This window comes from Acipenser ruthenus, chromosome 18 (genome assembly GCF_902713425.1).
Source record: "Acipenser ruthenus chromosome 18, fAciRut3.2 maternal haplotype, whole genome shotgun sequence".
Classification (NCBI taxonomy): domain Eukaryota; kingdom Metazoa; phylum Chordata; class Actinopteri; order Acipenseriformes; family Acipenseridae; genus Acipenser; species Acipenser ruthenus.
Window position 1 is genome coordinate 17,166,837 of NC_081206.1, and position 15,346 is coordinate 17,182,182.

At 38.8% G+C, this 15,346-nt stretch overlaps 1 protein-coding gene across 2 annotated transcripts in view; it reads right to left on the minus strand.

Annotated features, from left to right (window-relative positions):
• Positions 1-76: 76 nt before the first annotated feature.
• LOC117973864 (zinc finger protein DPF3-like) overlaps positions 77-15,346 on the minus strand; it is a 53,815-nt gene continuing 38,545 nt past the window's right edge. The window contains exons 8-10 of one of the 2 annotated variants that reach the window (XM_058991341.1): positions 14,340-14,468; positions 4,724-5,573; positions 402-538 (exon numbers count right to left, since the gene is read on the minus strand). In XM_058991341.1, the coding sequence (XP_058847324.1) occupies positions 5,410-5,573; positions 14,340-14,468 (293 nt within the window). In that variant the 3' untranslated portion in view covers positions 402-538; positions 4,724-5,409. Of the gene's footprint in view, positions 539-4,723; positions 5,574-14,339; positions 14,469-15,346 lie in introns of both variants that reach the window. The other variant, XM_058991342.1, reaches the window with a different exon arrangement.

Here is a 15,346-nt window from a genome sequence, read left to right on the forward strand (position 1 = left end):
GCAAAACAACAAGTGGGCTGAACCCTCCTTCATGTCTGACCCTAGGCACAGTCCTTTATTAAACTTACAAAGTATATCTTTTTTAAATTAATTTATTTTCCCTTTAAAAAAACAACAAAAAAACCCAGAAAATGTACACCACCAACATAAATCAAAAACAAAAAATAAAAACAAGCTATTTGCCCTAAGCAGCACATTTTCTAAAATGTAAATTAAATACCCAAAATATAAATTGCAACTTCTTTCTTCTTCTTCTATTATTATTATTATTATTATTATTATTATTATTATTATTATTCCAGATTTTGAATTTCCCAGTTCAACTGGTTTTGTCCTCCTGAAACCTCAGTGGTGCCTATGGCTGTATTGCACTATTGAAGCAGTCAAACGGGCAGGTCCGCCTGCTATGTGGGGCTGGCTGGACGGCTGTCTTCCTCCCTGGGGTCTTGGTCCGGGTGGGGGGGGGGGAGGCGGGGAGAGCGGGGGGCTGCACCTCCGTCTTGTGGCAAGGGGGCTGGAACCTGGAGCTGGCTGGATCCTAGGGAGTGAAGGGGGATGATGGTCGTTGGATGGGCAAACAGTAAAAACACAATCAAACCATCAACAGAGAGGGTTCAGTGTTGAACTCACAGCTTCCACTAGCTCAGAAAGAAGAATACACACGTTCCACAAAATGACTCTAAAATCTTACTAATCATGCATTTTCAGTTTTTACATAGGACTCACATGTGCAGCTTTGAAAGAAACATAGTTTATCAAATATACATATTCATTTTAAAACTTGATACCTGGTACTACACCAGGATAAAGAAAGTTCTCTGTTTCCATGCCTTGTTATCCTTGCGTTTTCCAGGTCATTTCACCCCAGCAGTGTCCACTGGGTCAAAGCATGTTACTGGCTGAAAGGATGTCAGTCAACAGGGGAAGCAGGTGGTTGATTAACAACAAGAAAGGATGGGATTAGGACAATTTAGCTCTCCAGGTGATATGATCAAGGAAGTGCAACACTACCTGAAAGCATAGCTTGCAACATTGAGATTTCTTTAACCAAGTGTAGTACCAAACATTTTGGTTTTCAAAGTTGTTTCCTTTAACATGTGTTTCTTTCAAAACTGCACATTTGAGACCAACAAAGTGAACGGAAGTGCATGAAGTAAGATTTCTGACATGATTTGGTTAACTACAAACACTTTAAGCATTGGTCCTGCGTTTATGTTTCTGGACCTCTTGAACAGATTTTACATGATCCCTTGATAGAGATATGTGTAGATGGAATGAGGGAGATCTGTTTTTACAATAAACAATGCATGAGATAGTTAAGGTGTGAATTCAATCAAAACTCACAGTGCTGCTTCCCTGCTCTACAGCGCTATCAATCAAACTGTTCAAAAAAGTGTGCCAGCATCTTTAAGACTTGATTTTATTTCGCAGCTTCAAATCCCATTTTTTTGTCTCCTGTGCTTATGTTGTGCATGATATTTTCTGTGTCAAGGTGCTTTGACCTGACTTTAGCAGCTGCTCTTCAGTTCTAGTTGTCTGCCATGGACATATGTAACCCAGGCTAGATCAGCCATCATGTCTTTATACGTTACTGAAATGTGTGGCAGCAATATAAAAAAGATCCTTACAGACTCCTTCTCTTCACAGCACTCTGGCTCTTGCTTCTATAAAGCACTCTGGGTGCTCTAGCCTAGCTTTTATACTTTACTGGCTCTTTTATAGCGGCAATCTGGGTGGTCTAGACTGTGTCACTGGTTCTTACTTCTATAGTGGTACTTGGATGATCTAGCCTGGGTTACACACAGTATGTCTAGAACTGAGGAGCAGCACCTTAACACAGACTATACCAAAAAGTTGGGGAAGAAAACTCCACTCAGTAATTGCAAACACCACAAAAAAAAAATACTATCAAAAAGTAATTTGAAGCTTCCTCTTTAAAACACAAGTATACAGTGAGTGAAACGTTTAACTAAGTGTTGCTATAGAACAGGGTAATGAAGGAAATAAGTTACCAACATCATGGAAACGTGTGTAAATGTCCCTATGTAAATGTAGGGTTACCACGAAAAGGAATGCAATGGAATCTATTAAAATAAACACCACAATGTCCTCGTGTGTAATTGGGGTGTTTTTCATTCTTTCTGAAAAGGGGTTTCTTTTTAAAAAAAGGCTGGGTTCACAGTTACAGGGGGACAGCACAATCATGTATCGCTGGCTGGCTGCCTGGAACATTAATCTTGAGTTCTAATAATCTCATTTGTAAAACCACAACAAAATTGTAAAGAGCCAATAATTGCGTTGATGGTAAATATATATATATATATTATATATATATATATATATATATATATATATATATATATATATATATATATATATATATATATATATATATATATGGAGGGCATTCTGGCATGTGTAGTTTGGAACTGACAAAGGAAAACTAGCATTCATCTTTAAAGGCTTTCCAGGCATTGCAAGTTTGCATTCCTTTTCCAAACCCTCCTTTTTCTTACTGCTATACAGTAATGCAGAACAATTGCGTGAAGATCTACTGTGTAGAAAGAGTGTTGATTTACTTTATTTCAAGCCCTGACAAAGCAAGGCTGGGAGATTAGACCCCTGTAGAATACGATCTCCCCATTTAATTTCACATTCACATGGTTTAGCTTAAAATGACACTTTTTAAAAATAATAAAAAAATAAATGGAAAAGTGTAGTTAGTGGTGATTCAGAGAGTCACTTGAGAGTGTGTAGCTGTTTATATGCAAATAAAATGTGTAAAGACTTCATCCAGGAAACACGCATTCTGAAATAGACTAAAACCAAAGACTTTCATTGCTTTGCTGGTAGGGTAGTGTATATGGCCTTCAACAGCTATAGAGAACCTTAGCTAATGTGAATGAGAAGCAGGTGTAACAGTTGTATCCGTTCAGTTTGAATTGATTAAGCAGTGTGTGAATGCACAGCACTGGCACTTCCTCACAGCTGGGTGTATTTTAATGATATGAGTAGCAAAAGCTTTATGCTAATCCGGTTAAACAGCAAGGGTGGGAACAAGGCATGAGTCACAATGAAATCCGCGCTCCACATTGTCACAACTACTGTGGCCAGCAGGGGCGCTGTTTTCTACCATTCAGCTGCTTTAACTCGCTGTTTGCTGGATTTCCATTTGCTTCAATTCTAGACTATTCCAGGAAGCTGTAAAGTGGTGACGGGCTTGGTGGAATTCTGCACACATGTCAATAAACTGTTAAAGCTGCAGCAGCATTGCTCTTGTTGGGATAATAATGATGCACTAAGAACAGCCTTCTATACAGCGCAGAGACAAGCTAATGCAGCTCGCACTGCGCCCCCTATGGGACACAGTGAAGAGCATCGTCTGCCAACTGAACTCTAGAGCTCTTTCGCTCTGTGACTAATACCTTTTCTCCACCAGTGTTGTTTACCCCCCCAAGTGACAATAATAATATTGTGGAAGGTCTGGGTCAGGTTTGGAGACAATTAATTTTGTTCAATTCCAATTCAAATTCCATTTCCAATTATTATTTTTTTTTTAATCAATTCCCAATTCCAATTCCCTTTTTATCAATTCAAATTCAAATTCCTCCAAAGGAATTCCTTTGAAGGACCTGACATGGAATTGTAATTGTAATTGATTAAGAGGGAATGTAAATGGGAATTGGAATTGGGACTCTGGTATGGGTTACAGGGAGTTTGTAAATGTAAGGACATTACTGTTTGAATGATAACAGCATGGAAGCATGGAGTCTAAGGGAATCAGTCTAAGGCAGTCTTGTGTTTCACCTGTAATGTAAGGGAACTAGAGGTGTGTGAAAAATGTGTTTGGGTTTCACAGTGCTTTAGAACACTACTGTGATTCCGGTTAATAAATTCCATGACAAATGCTTGAATTAGAAGTCTCTCTCACTGTGCTGAAGACATCGAAAAAGACTTTCAGTTGAAACATTTGTCATTGAGTTTATTAAACTTCTTTTAATATTTCTAAATTCGAGGATCCTAAACTGAAAGTTGAATGTGAAGTTTCTGGAATCTAACCCAAGGTAGAGACGTGGTCACGCTGGTATCTTAAATTTAAATATAGGCTAGTCTGCAGTCTTTTAAATTGTTTTTTTGATGAAACAGTGTCACCAATTATCTCAATAACAATATTTGTGGAGTATTTCCCTGCTAACTGGACTTCTGGTACTTGCAGACCCAACAGTAAGATCTTTTAGGGACACTTGAGTGGGGACAATCCATATCACAAAATACTATAGTACAGTCCGGAAACTATTAAGCATTGATTTCCAATGCAGTGGTCGTTACCTGTTAGATAACTGACCACAGCGACAGTCACGTGTCCCAAACCGAACAAATGTTTGTGTTTAAGATGACATTTTTTAGGTTTTATTTTAACCTGGATCACTTCAGATGCTTGTGTTAATGTTGGCATTTAAAGCGAGTTGGCATTTAAAGTCCTGGTAGTTTTCACCTGTGGCATGATGACTGCCCTGCTCTGATTGGTTGAATTTGGTTGTTCTGCAGGTACCAGAATTCATATACAAGGTACCCCAATTAGCAGGCTGATACACAGGCATGTCAACAGAAAACTCTGTGGGGCAGTTATCTTGCATAACCGGTTTCAAAGCCATGTGTAGTGCCCTGTAGTGTAGTTTCACTATTGGTTGAAGGAACAAAAACAGCTGTAAATGGTACTTACCTTTCAGCTTTCCAGAGTGTGCTCCCCGCACAGTGCCAGAGGGTCTCCTGACCCCCCCTCCCCGACTCCCCTCATCCCCAGCTCCTAGGATCCTCTGTGGCTGCGCTAGGTGGTCACAATCGGACAGAGTTCAAGTGGGTTTTCTAGTGGTGAATCTTCTTTTAACCTTTTTGTTAAATTCCTGAAATCCAATTCCCCTTGCAGTATTGCCAGTGGGGATCGCCAAGGCTATTATTTTTTCTCCTTCTTTCAGAAATATCCAATGGAACAGATTTAATTTAGTTTCCGTGTCTTTTAACAAGTCTTTTCTTCTTTTAATTTTCACACAGGCTGGTTGCTTTCTCTACCACAACATATTGTACAAATCAATCCACATTTTCAGGGTTTCAGTTTTTAAATGTCATTTAACTCAAACTAAAAGCATCAGGATGTTTTGTATTAAATAAAATTACATTAAATTAAATAAACTGGCTGCGGATCATCATTCCTCAAAAGTGGCGTTCAGTCCCTCTATTGCTTCCGCAGAGTCAAATAATAATAAAAAAAAGCTTAAGGCTCCAAAAAAAAAAAAAAAAAAAGCAGCATAAATTGTCCACTAAAAAAAAAAAAAAAAAAAGCATTCTCTTCAAAAGAAAAAAAAAAAGCAGCAGCAGACTTTTTCAGAGTTTTTGTTTTCCGTTTATTTTCTATCTGCATCTGGGGGAGCCCATGCTGCCATTGGATAGAGGCTCATCAAAATCTTCATCGTCAAAGCCGTGAAACGTGGAGGTGTCGCTTTCCGAGGTGGCCCCAAACAAGTCCTCCGTGCAGCAGCCCGTCTTCCTCTCCTCTGTCCCTCGGCCATGGGCAGCTGACATGTATGATGAATATATCAGCACCGGGGTTTAGCAACACACAGCATTAGCTACTAAAGCAGTCAACCTGGCCTGATCGCTCACGGTGCACCCAACAGTCATGCTTGGTGTTGCAATAGCAGGAACGCAGATGACAACAAGGATAGCGGGGCAGCATTCTCAAACTAAAAAACGATGGACTGTTTCAAAAATAACACTTGAAACAATGGTTTCTTTTAAATCTTAAAAAAAGAAATATATTTCTATTCAATTTTCCCCTTCGAGATGTTTATATTTAACTTTAACCGTTTGTTTTTTAATAGAACACAGTGCCACCAGATGGCCAAATATTGTAATTGCTATTTGTTTAAAAAAAAAAAAAAAAAAAACAAAAAAAAAAATAACACAGTGCCATTACATTTTTTTAAATGAATGCTGATAAAAAAGAGAATCAGACAATATACGCTGTCCCTTTTCCCTCCCCAATCATGATACTGCAGATGGAAAAAAAGACACACACCAAAAGACTTTGTCCCTGAATCTTTGTAGTCATCAGTGTTATGCCGTAACAAGCCAGCGAAATCTCTCTATAAACTGTCAGGCACACCCAGAAATGTTGCAGAAAGCTCTAAAATGAGACACACATTAACATATAATAAACTCAAGGCCCTTTATTTTAAAGTTTTACAGATTTTACCGGCAAAGGATATAGCAATTTAGCCCACTCAAGCATGTTGCCCGTGCTAGTTAAGGCTAACAAGTAAGTGATGTTGTATTAGATTACACGTGGCAGCTCTATTTACATATATAATGAATTAGTGCAATACAAGGCTGTCTGTTTAAATAAAGTACAGGCAGATGCACACAAGCCTGCTGGTCTCTGTTTATGTCTGGTTCTCCCCTTTTACACAGTCACTCAGACAATTGATAGGCCTATGTGTTAATATCACCCTCATATATTTACCCCAAAAAAAGGCCACTTAAGGATTTGCATGGATTTTCACTTTTTTTATATATAGTTTAGTACATAAACAATTTTAAAAAGGGTTTTAATTATATTGTACTAATTTGCTGAGATGCGTACGTTTTGTGGTAATAATAAATATAAAATATATAGTAGATACTGTTTAGTTTTTCTTCTTTAACTATATATTATAAAAAACATCGCACACAGTGCTGCAAAACACAAGCTCATTTCACACCACTCAGCCAGTCACTGACCTACAGTGGAGTGGATACCAGCTTGTATTGCACAACACCCTATACAATGAACACATTTTGTTTCATAAAGTCGAATGAAACCTGCTGAATAATGTTAACATATTGAATTACAAACCACTTAGTAGTTTTCCATATACAGTACTGACAAAAATTGAAAAAATGTGACATTTCCAAATCCAACATTAAATACTGTGCTACTATTATGGCTTTTGTTCATGGTTTGTATTAACATTAAACTGTCCAACTCATGTCACAATGCAGCTCTGCATCAGTGGAAGCAATTGCTTTTCTTTGGATTTCTAAAAACGAGTCATTGCACTCAACCCTACCCTATTAGGTGCTACCTGTGTTACAGCATGGTCTCACTCAAACAGTCAATCACTCAGTGAATCCGCCAGTCACTGCTGTTCGTTCTATCTACTGCACAAGTGGCTGCTGTGCTCTACAGGGTAACAGCCCAGACACCTCCATAAGCAAAGGACATGCTCCCCATCACACATAAATACAGACACCAATTAAAGAATGAAAAAGGGCTAGAAACACACAGAACTGTAATACGCTAGTCCCTTCTGAACTGGAAACACAGAGCACCAAACCCACATTTTTTACTTTTTTTTTTTTTTAACCCTGAGTAAAGCCTCTATTGCTTTCCAGTCTGTCTGCCGTTTTAAAAGAGTCCTAACCCATGCTATAAAATCTATTTTCTTATTAACAATAGCAACATTATTGCACAGAAGATCTTTTGTTTCTCTGCTTGACTTTCAACACGTGTAGATTTTTCCCAACACAATGCAATACCTTTACGGCAGGTCACACTGGAATGAATCTTTATACACAGCACCAGAAGTGATTATCTACTAGGAAGCAACAGTACATATGCATATAAATCAAAATCAAACAAAAGAACCAAGAGATATTCAATGAATTAATCAATGAATCGGATATCATGTTGCTAACGCTAAGAAGAAGGGTTAACACGTCTCAGGTCTTTATGTATTTATCACGTTTTTAAAAAGAGTTCAACTAATTGTTGCTAGAGTAGATTTTGCTTTCGCCCCAGCAAGTTCCAAACCGCATTAAGTGACAGGCTGCCTGGTGTGCTCCGAGACTCTGTATTCATTTGATTTTCACCATACCCTACTGCTGTTGAGAACAAAAAAGCTAATAAAATACCAAGCTTTCATTTCCATACCAAAACGAACAGAAACACGAAAAGAACAATGATATTTGTTTGTGAATGAGTGATTTGCAAAACATTTAAATAAAATGTAAACTGAAGAACAATGCAGTTCCATTTTAAATTCCCCCTGTAAACATTGGTAAAGTCAGTGGGGCTGCTTTAAGCTGGCACACACAGACACACAGACATGCACAGACAATAATCTTGCTGTATACACGCCATGTACATACATACATATGGGTGCATCATGTTCGATTCAGACCTAGATATAATGAAAAATGACACCTGCTTCCTTCATTGTTTCATAGTAGGATACTAACATACTGTATAAAATGTGTGGCTAGTAAGTCAGTCACAGCACAGAAACCTGTCTGCTGGAAGCATTAAGTGATATGCAACAAGATTCAGACTCGAGAGAACACTGCAGTGCACCTCAAGTCTAAAAGAAGTGTTTGGCGTTCTTGCACTGAATTGCGTAATATGGGCATCATTCATCTCAAGGAAGAGCAGAATTGTTTATGAACATTATGAACAGCAGAATGCATGATTTTCACAACATGACAGACAGCATCCTTCACAATGGGTTGGGAATGGTTTTCCACAGCAGCACTGCAACATGACAAATCATCCCTGTGTGCATGCTGGCACAACCACAGGCACAAAGACACATACACATGCACACTAGCAGGCAGCTACATTAAATAAACAGATATATTTGATAGTGAAATGGATCTGGTACATTCAGCTTGATTTCAACTACTTGAATGCTGAAACAAGCATAACTGAAGCAATCAGTAGAAATATTTGATAAGTCTCAAGTTTTTAAACTGAGAAAACAGTTATCTGATTGAGACTCAAATTGTTAACTTGACACATGAAACCTAATTTCTGTGCAAGTTGTTTAATACACTCAGTTATTTGCAGGATTTTAATATGTAATATCAATGATTTCATCAATTACAATGCATTATGAATTATGAACCAAAAAAGGGCAAACACCAGCAATCATTCACTTTTGAATGTTTTGTTTATTTTCTTGGGGCAAGGGAGTGCGAGTGGGAAGTACTTGCAATAGTATTAATTGATAATACATATGTAATGCTTTCCTGTGAAGAGGGGGCTGCAAATGGCATTGCTTGTACTGTATTTTGCAGGCATCAAGCTAAATGGACCACTTTCATTCCGCTGAGCTGTTTTCTGATGGAAATGGTTTCCTGTACACCTGTTTGCACTGGACCCTATGAATGTATTAGCAAAACCTCTGCAAAGCAAACTACTGACAAGCTGGTGAATGGTGTGAAGTGCTTGAAACCTTATCCTCGGTTTCATTATACAAATCGTACTGAACCTTTGCTAGGTGCAGTAGCGGAAGATATCCACCAGACGGTGTTTAGACAAAACAGAGCTCTTTTAGAACCAGATTCGTGGATAAACATTTGCATTCCGGGTTTCTTCATTTCCTTCTTTTTGTTTTTCGTACATGGAAATCTGTGTGTGTTGTGTTATGCCCAAATGAAACAGGTTCTTCACATGGGGGTAACAATAACAGAGGGTGTCTATTAGCTAAACACTGCAATGGGGTAAGTGAACTAAAAATAACTAATTGCCTCTACTTTTCTTTATACACACACATCTGTTTCATTTGCTGTGGAGTGTTTTATTGCTCAGAACCTGAAACCCTTATTTGCTATTTTGTTATCTAGATTAGTGTAGGGTCTTTAAATAATAATATACATGTAATATTTATAACAGCGGCCTGATAGTGAGTGATCCAATTGTGAAATAACAAGCACTTGTATATGGTAGATCAGAAACCAAGGCAGACACTTTATCAGCACTTATATGATATTTGTACAAGTACAGTGTGTCTCTATCACCTGCAGCTTTGAATCTAAATGCGGTCGTGACCTATATTATCGTGTAGGAACGCCCTCTCTTCCTGCAGGCTCACAGCAGGTTAGTAGCTGGAGAGCAGTGTGAGGTGAGCAGGAAAACCACAGCGTCTCCCAGGGAACATGCTGTCTTGCACTCACGTGAGCTCTTGCTCTCTCATCTCAGTTCACAGTCTCCTGTGGAAATTGGTGCAGGCTTATCACATGTACAGAGGAAGGTATGCAGGGTGTAAGCCAGGCCACCAGTACACTATACTGCAGGATCTATAGGGGATGGGGGACTGTGCATTTCATCTTTAGTGCACAACTGAGAGAAAACCAGAAACTAAACAGAAATAAATAAAGGCCAAAAATAAATTTTAATCGGGGCTATGGTGCAGCGTTTAAACAAATACACATTTAAGAAATAGAAAAACAAACTATAGACATTTTCCTTGCTGTTTTTTTTTTCACTACAATAAAACGTGTTTAAACTTTTTACTCCTGTTGAATGTTTACAGGTGAGGTTTTGTGGGGTATTAATGTAGCTAGTAAAGTTCCCTTGAAAATAAAATAAGTTAAATAAGTTAAATATTTTTGTTCAAGCCAGTCCTTTTAGGAGCTGTTGTGTATTGACTGTTCAAAAACACTCCAAGGCGTAGCCGTGACTTCCCCAATAAAGGGACTACGGTTTCTATTTTGAAGTGTATAGGAGTAGATAATCCATTTGCTTGTTAGTTTTATATCATTACAATTATTGTTTTCCTCTCTTGCCTTTGCACTTGTTTCATGTCAATTTACTTCACAATTGTCGTCTTTCAAATTGTATTCAATTCCTTTTGCCCTCAGAGTAACGTAATCCACTAACTTCCCCAGCTTTCCTTTCTCTAAGGGACTCTTGTCCTGACTGTGCACAAGTTCTGGCATTGTATAGATCAAACTGTGCTTCTATGGACTGTATTTAAAACAATTCCCCATAAACACACTGAAAAGGAATATTCCTCTTACTTTACAACACATTCCCTTTTCTAAACCAGAGCCCTTGTTTTAATTAGTCAATACATGGCAGGGCAAATATCTAATCTATATTGTGTACAATAGGCTCTCATTAATCCCCACCCGCATAGTCCAAAGTATCCTACAATCCAAACTATGTTGTCACAAGATAGTGCATGCCGATAGCAGCTGCAGAATCGAAACTTCACTGTTCTAATTCTATCATAAATAAGTAAAACATTTACAGCGGCCTCTGTTTTATTGAAGTAGTTCTTACCCATTGTTGAGAAAAGGTAAGGAAAGACTGTTCAAGGCATTTTAGTATGGTACAAACCACTAATCTGAAAAGGGTCAACTGGTCTGGCTTGGACAAAGCCTACAGTGTTGTTCTATGAAACAGCAGCAACTGCAACAGTGCAAGCAAGCACACCACCATTTCCACAAGCTTAAAATAGTGTGTTTCCACTGTTGGCCATACCGTACTTGGCCGTCCGCGGCCGCTTTTTCTGGCCTGGTTTGCTATATCGTACCCGATAAGGCCAGACCTGGCCACAAAGGTACTACCTGATCATGCAGCAGGGAGGTGTGTGCGGGACAAAAAGCTGACAAGGGTACAGAGCTACACGTTGCAAGCGATTTTTCACTTCTGCAATGGCTGTCAAGAAGAGTTTGGACAAACAAGATCATCGAGGTGGCATGTGAGAGAACATAGAAACGGAAATTCTTTTAACAAATCTAAGCTAACTCTAAAATCCAGAAATTGTTATTGGGTGCTGTGCGGGATTGTATGTAGAGCGAAAATAAAGACAGCGACAAACGTTCTTTCAATTACAGCATCCACTGCTAGGACAGTGTTTTTTTTTTTCTGAATGTAGTATTTAGGGGTTTCCATAAAACACAGCACAATACTATCCCACAATCCTCCTCCCCCCTCCCTCTCCCCCTCCACACACCTTTTGATGCAGGACAACTTCCGAGCTTGGCCACGTTTGGAAAAGAGAGGCTGGGGCTGCCTTCAGATCAAAAAATCAGGGCAGCATCCACACAGCAGTACTAGAACTCACTATCACCAAGTTCTTATAATCAGCAGGGTTTCCCTGTTCACTGTATTTCCTTTGAAAATAAATAAGCACTAGTCTGATTGTTGTGTATGTGGTGAATAATACAGGTAAGACACCGTTTCCAGGTGTAACAAAGAGCACTGTCTTACTGGTTCTAGATAGAGATTTACAGAGCCTGTTCAATCAGGTAACAGTAATGTTTGCATGTAAAGCTGCCGTGTCAGTTTCAGTCCTGTGGGTCCAAATGAAAGACCATACAGAGCTTTTATGTTCCAGGTTTCTTTCAATGCTGCTTTTTGTAGCAGACTTACAATCCCTGCCACAAAGGGCCGTCTTGCACACAACTCCACAAACGTGTGTGTACTAGTTATAGATAAATATTACAAACGCACAAATCTGAAGCAGGAATATAATCAACACTATTCTGAGCACAACAAAAAAACTTTTCTATCTCTGTCATATCAGTAATTATCACACTAGCCACACCTTGTACAAGGACTAAATAAAATCCAAGTACACAGTCCATTAAATCTTGTTCAGATCCAATTACTGGACAATCAGATTCAGAAATGTGGTTATCTATAATATAAGCAGGAGACTGTACTGCACTAATCTAGTTTTCATTGTACTCTTCAGATGTAGCTATATCCACGAGTTAAACGCCTAAAAATGGAAAATAATTACCAGCACTGTCAACTCCAAATTCACTGTTGGTTCTAACATTGTTACAATAAATACAGAAAAAGCCATCAGCAAAAACATATAATTAGTCTCCTCATAATCACAATCACCACAACAACCAAAACAAAAAAGCAGAGGGAACACCACAGCGAGCTTGTGGAAAACTACAGAAATCTGATCCATTGTGTTAACAGAGAACACTAGAATTTGTCTATGCCACACAAACGTACCACTTGATTCATGTTCCTGAATTAAAGGCTGTAAATCTACCTTTAACAGATTAAACGTTTAAACTATCAGAAACGCTATCAATGAAAAAAGCAGTTTTGTACTTGATTTAGTATTAATTAATTAACACTTTTTATTGAGCTTTTCTATTTTAAAGTTTGCCAGGATGTCAGATCTACAGTATTCAGTTACAGTGGTTTACAATGCAATCGATGCAGAAATGATTTGGAAAAAGAAGATCCTAATAAAACAGGACATTTTCGGAAACATAGCGCTATCTCGTTTAGGGTTTGTATTTCCTGTTCAAACACTCAAACCAGAACAGCCTTATGACCTACCCAGTGTCTGATCATCTTGCTATTTAAATTCCTCCTGATTCGAATGCAGAACAGCTCAAAACTGCTCAGCTGGCTCCGATACAAAATCAAAGGGCACTAAGAAACAGCGGTGAGCTGCCCCCTGAGCCCTGCAGCTTGCAGAACAATACTGCTGCAGCCCCGGGAATACACTGTACTTCACACTCATGGGACAGCAGTAGACCAAACATTGCTGGAAAATATGGCAATGTTGGTGCTGGTAAGAATTATCATTAACTTAGTTTGCCTTTTTATACTGATGCCTGTAAGAGATGCAAAGAAATCAAAAAAGTATTTGCTGTATGTTTCTACTGTATGTATGCATCCATTAACAATCATCCAGAATAAATCAAACCCATTCTACTGTTCTCTCCTTTGTTGTGTCAGGTAGAATTTTATTTTGCTCCAGAATTATCCTCTAGTGAAGTGCCAGATAGAAATCTTATCAGCTTTTAAGAAATAAAAGAATAGCAGCAACAGTCATCTTAAATTTGAAATCATTTTAAACATGTCCCCACACTGGTATTTCACTAAATATACTAGAGGTGTAGGACCTTCCAGATTAAACACTCAAACTTCAACATGTTAGAAGTGTTTGCAACTAATCACAGAGCCCTCCAACTGTCCGATCTCTAACCTGATCTAGTATCTTGATTATACAGCATGCCCTTTCTTACTTGGTGTTTCTAGTGAAAAGTAGACCTGAGTCCTTTTTAAAACCAAACACACCCAACGATTACATTATTTGTCCAACATTTATATAGAAAACTATTGTACATAAAAAATAGCTGTACTCTTTACACATACAGTACACTACAGTAGACACAATAAAAAGTTACAACTTCATTTTCAGAAACTTTCCAGAGGAGTGAAATGAATGTGTTTTAAATTAAAAGCTCACTGAACATGAACATGCATTTACAAAGTGGGAAGTTTAGGAGGAGCTCCGCTATGTCTGGTATTTTGAATGAATAGCACCAAGAATAGCACCATAGAATAGCGCCATGAATATGTGGGCTCTGTATTTTTTCATGTTTTTTTAAATTAAGGCTAACCTTCGTGCTTTACCATGGTTAAACGGTGAAGTGAAATTCAGAAGAAGTTTGACGTTTAAGAGTTTCAGCTCTTCCTAAAGCCCCTGTGAGACTGCGGGAGGGAGGGAGGGAGGGAGTGAAGAGGACGGACTCACCGGATCGGCCGCAATCAGAGCAGGAGACAAGCTGCTCCGCGTGGCCAGTCTTCCTGTTGGAGCCGGAATCCCCCAGGCAGAAATCACAGTAGTTATTGGGAATGATGGTCCCGTCTGGGCCCTTCTGAGCTGTGGGAGAGACAGAGAGGGGTGCTCTGTTATCGGACCCACAGTAGAGACGACCCAGTCTCTTGTGGGGCAATGAGACAGCTCCATAATCCAAGCCATAAGAGACCGGGGTCAACTGGACATGTTAACGAATCATCGGGAGTTAAAAGCAGTCTGTGCGCACCAGTTCATTCACAAATCAGTTCATGCAGATCCGACAATCAAACTTGCTTAGTATCATTGGTGATGAATAGCAATGGCCAGCACACAAGAGAGTGTCACTTAACTCATCACAGTTTGTACTGCAACGTTTAAAAAGGGCCCACAAAAACAGGGAAAATGTGCTACTCTGCGACTATTTGAGATGGAGACCAATGGAGCGTTGCCTCCCTGTCTGTGAGATATCATAAAACACTTATGAAACTCCCTTGAGCGCAGCCTGTTTTTTCTATAGCCAGCTTATTATAAAATCACCCTTAGTTACACACAGTGGCGTCGCTGGTTTTGTGGCAGGGCGGGTTGGCCTTGTGGTTATGAGGGGTTAGCCAATTTTTTTTGTTTGTTTGTTCTGTTTCACTGTGATTTAAATCAGGTCTAAAAAGCATTGCAGTTAGGGGTGTTGGACTCTCAAACATGATAAAAATTGAGCATTATAATGCTTGTAATCAACCAGAAAACCCCTTACGAGCAGGACTTCAAAAAAGAGTGCTGTTAATATCTCTGTTAGAAGACATGTGTACAACATTTATAATCATAAAAATTCTAGGTGATATTTAGCTCATTTAACACTTGGACAATGTGCAAATCTTTAATCTTAGTTAACACCCCTAATTGCAGTATATTTAGAAGCAGGTATACCGTAACTACAGATTTTTTTAGACAACTGCTACAAGTTCATT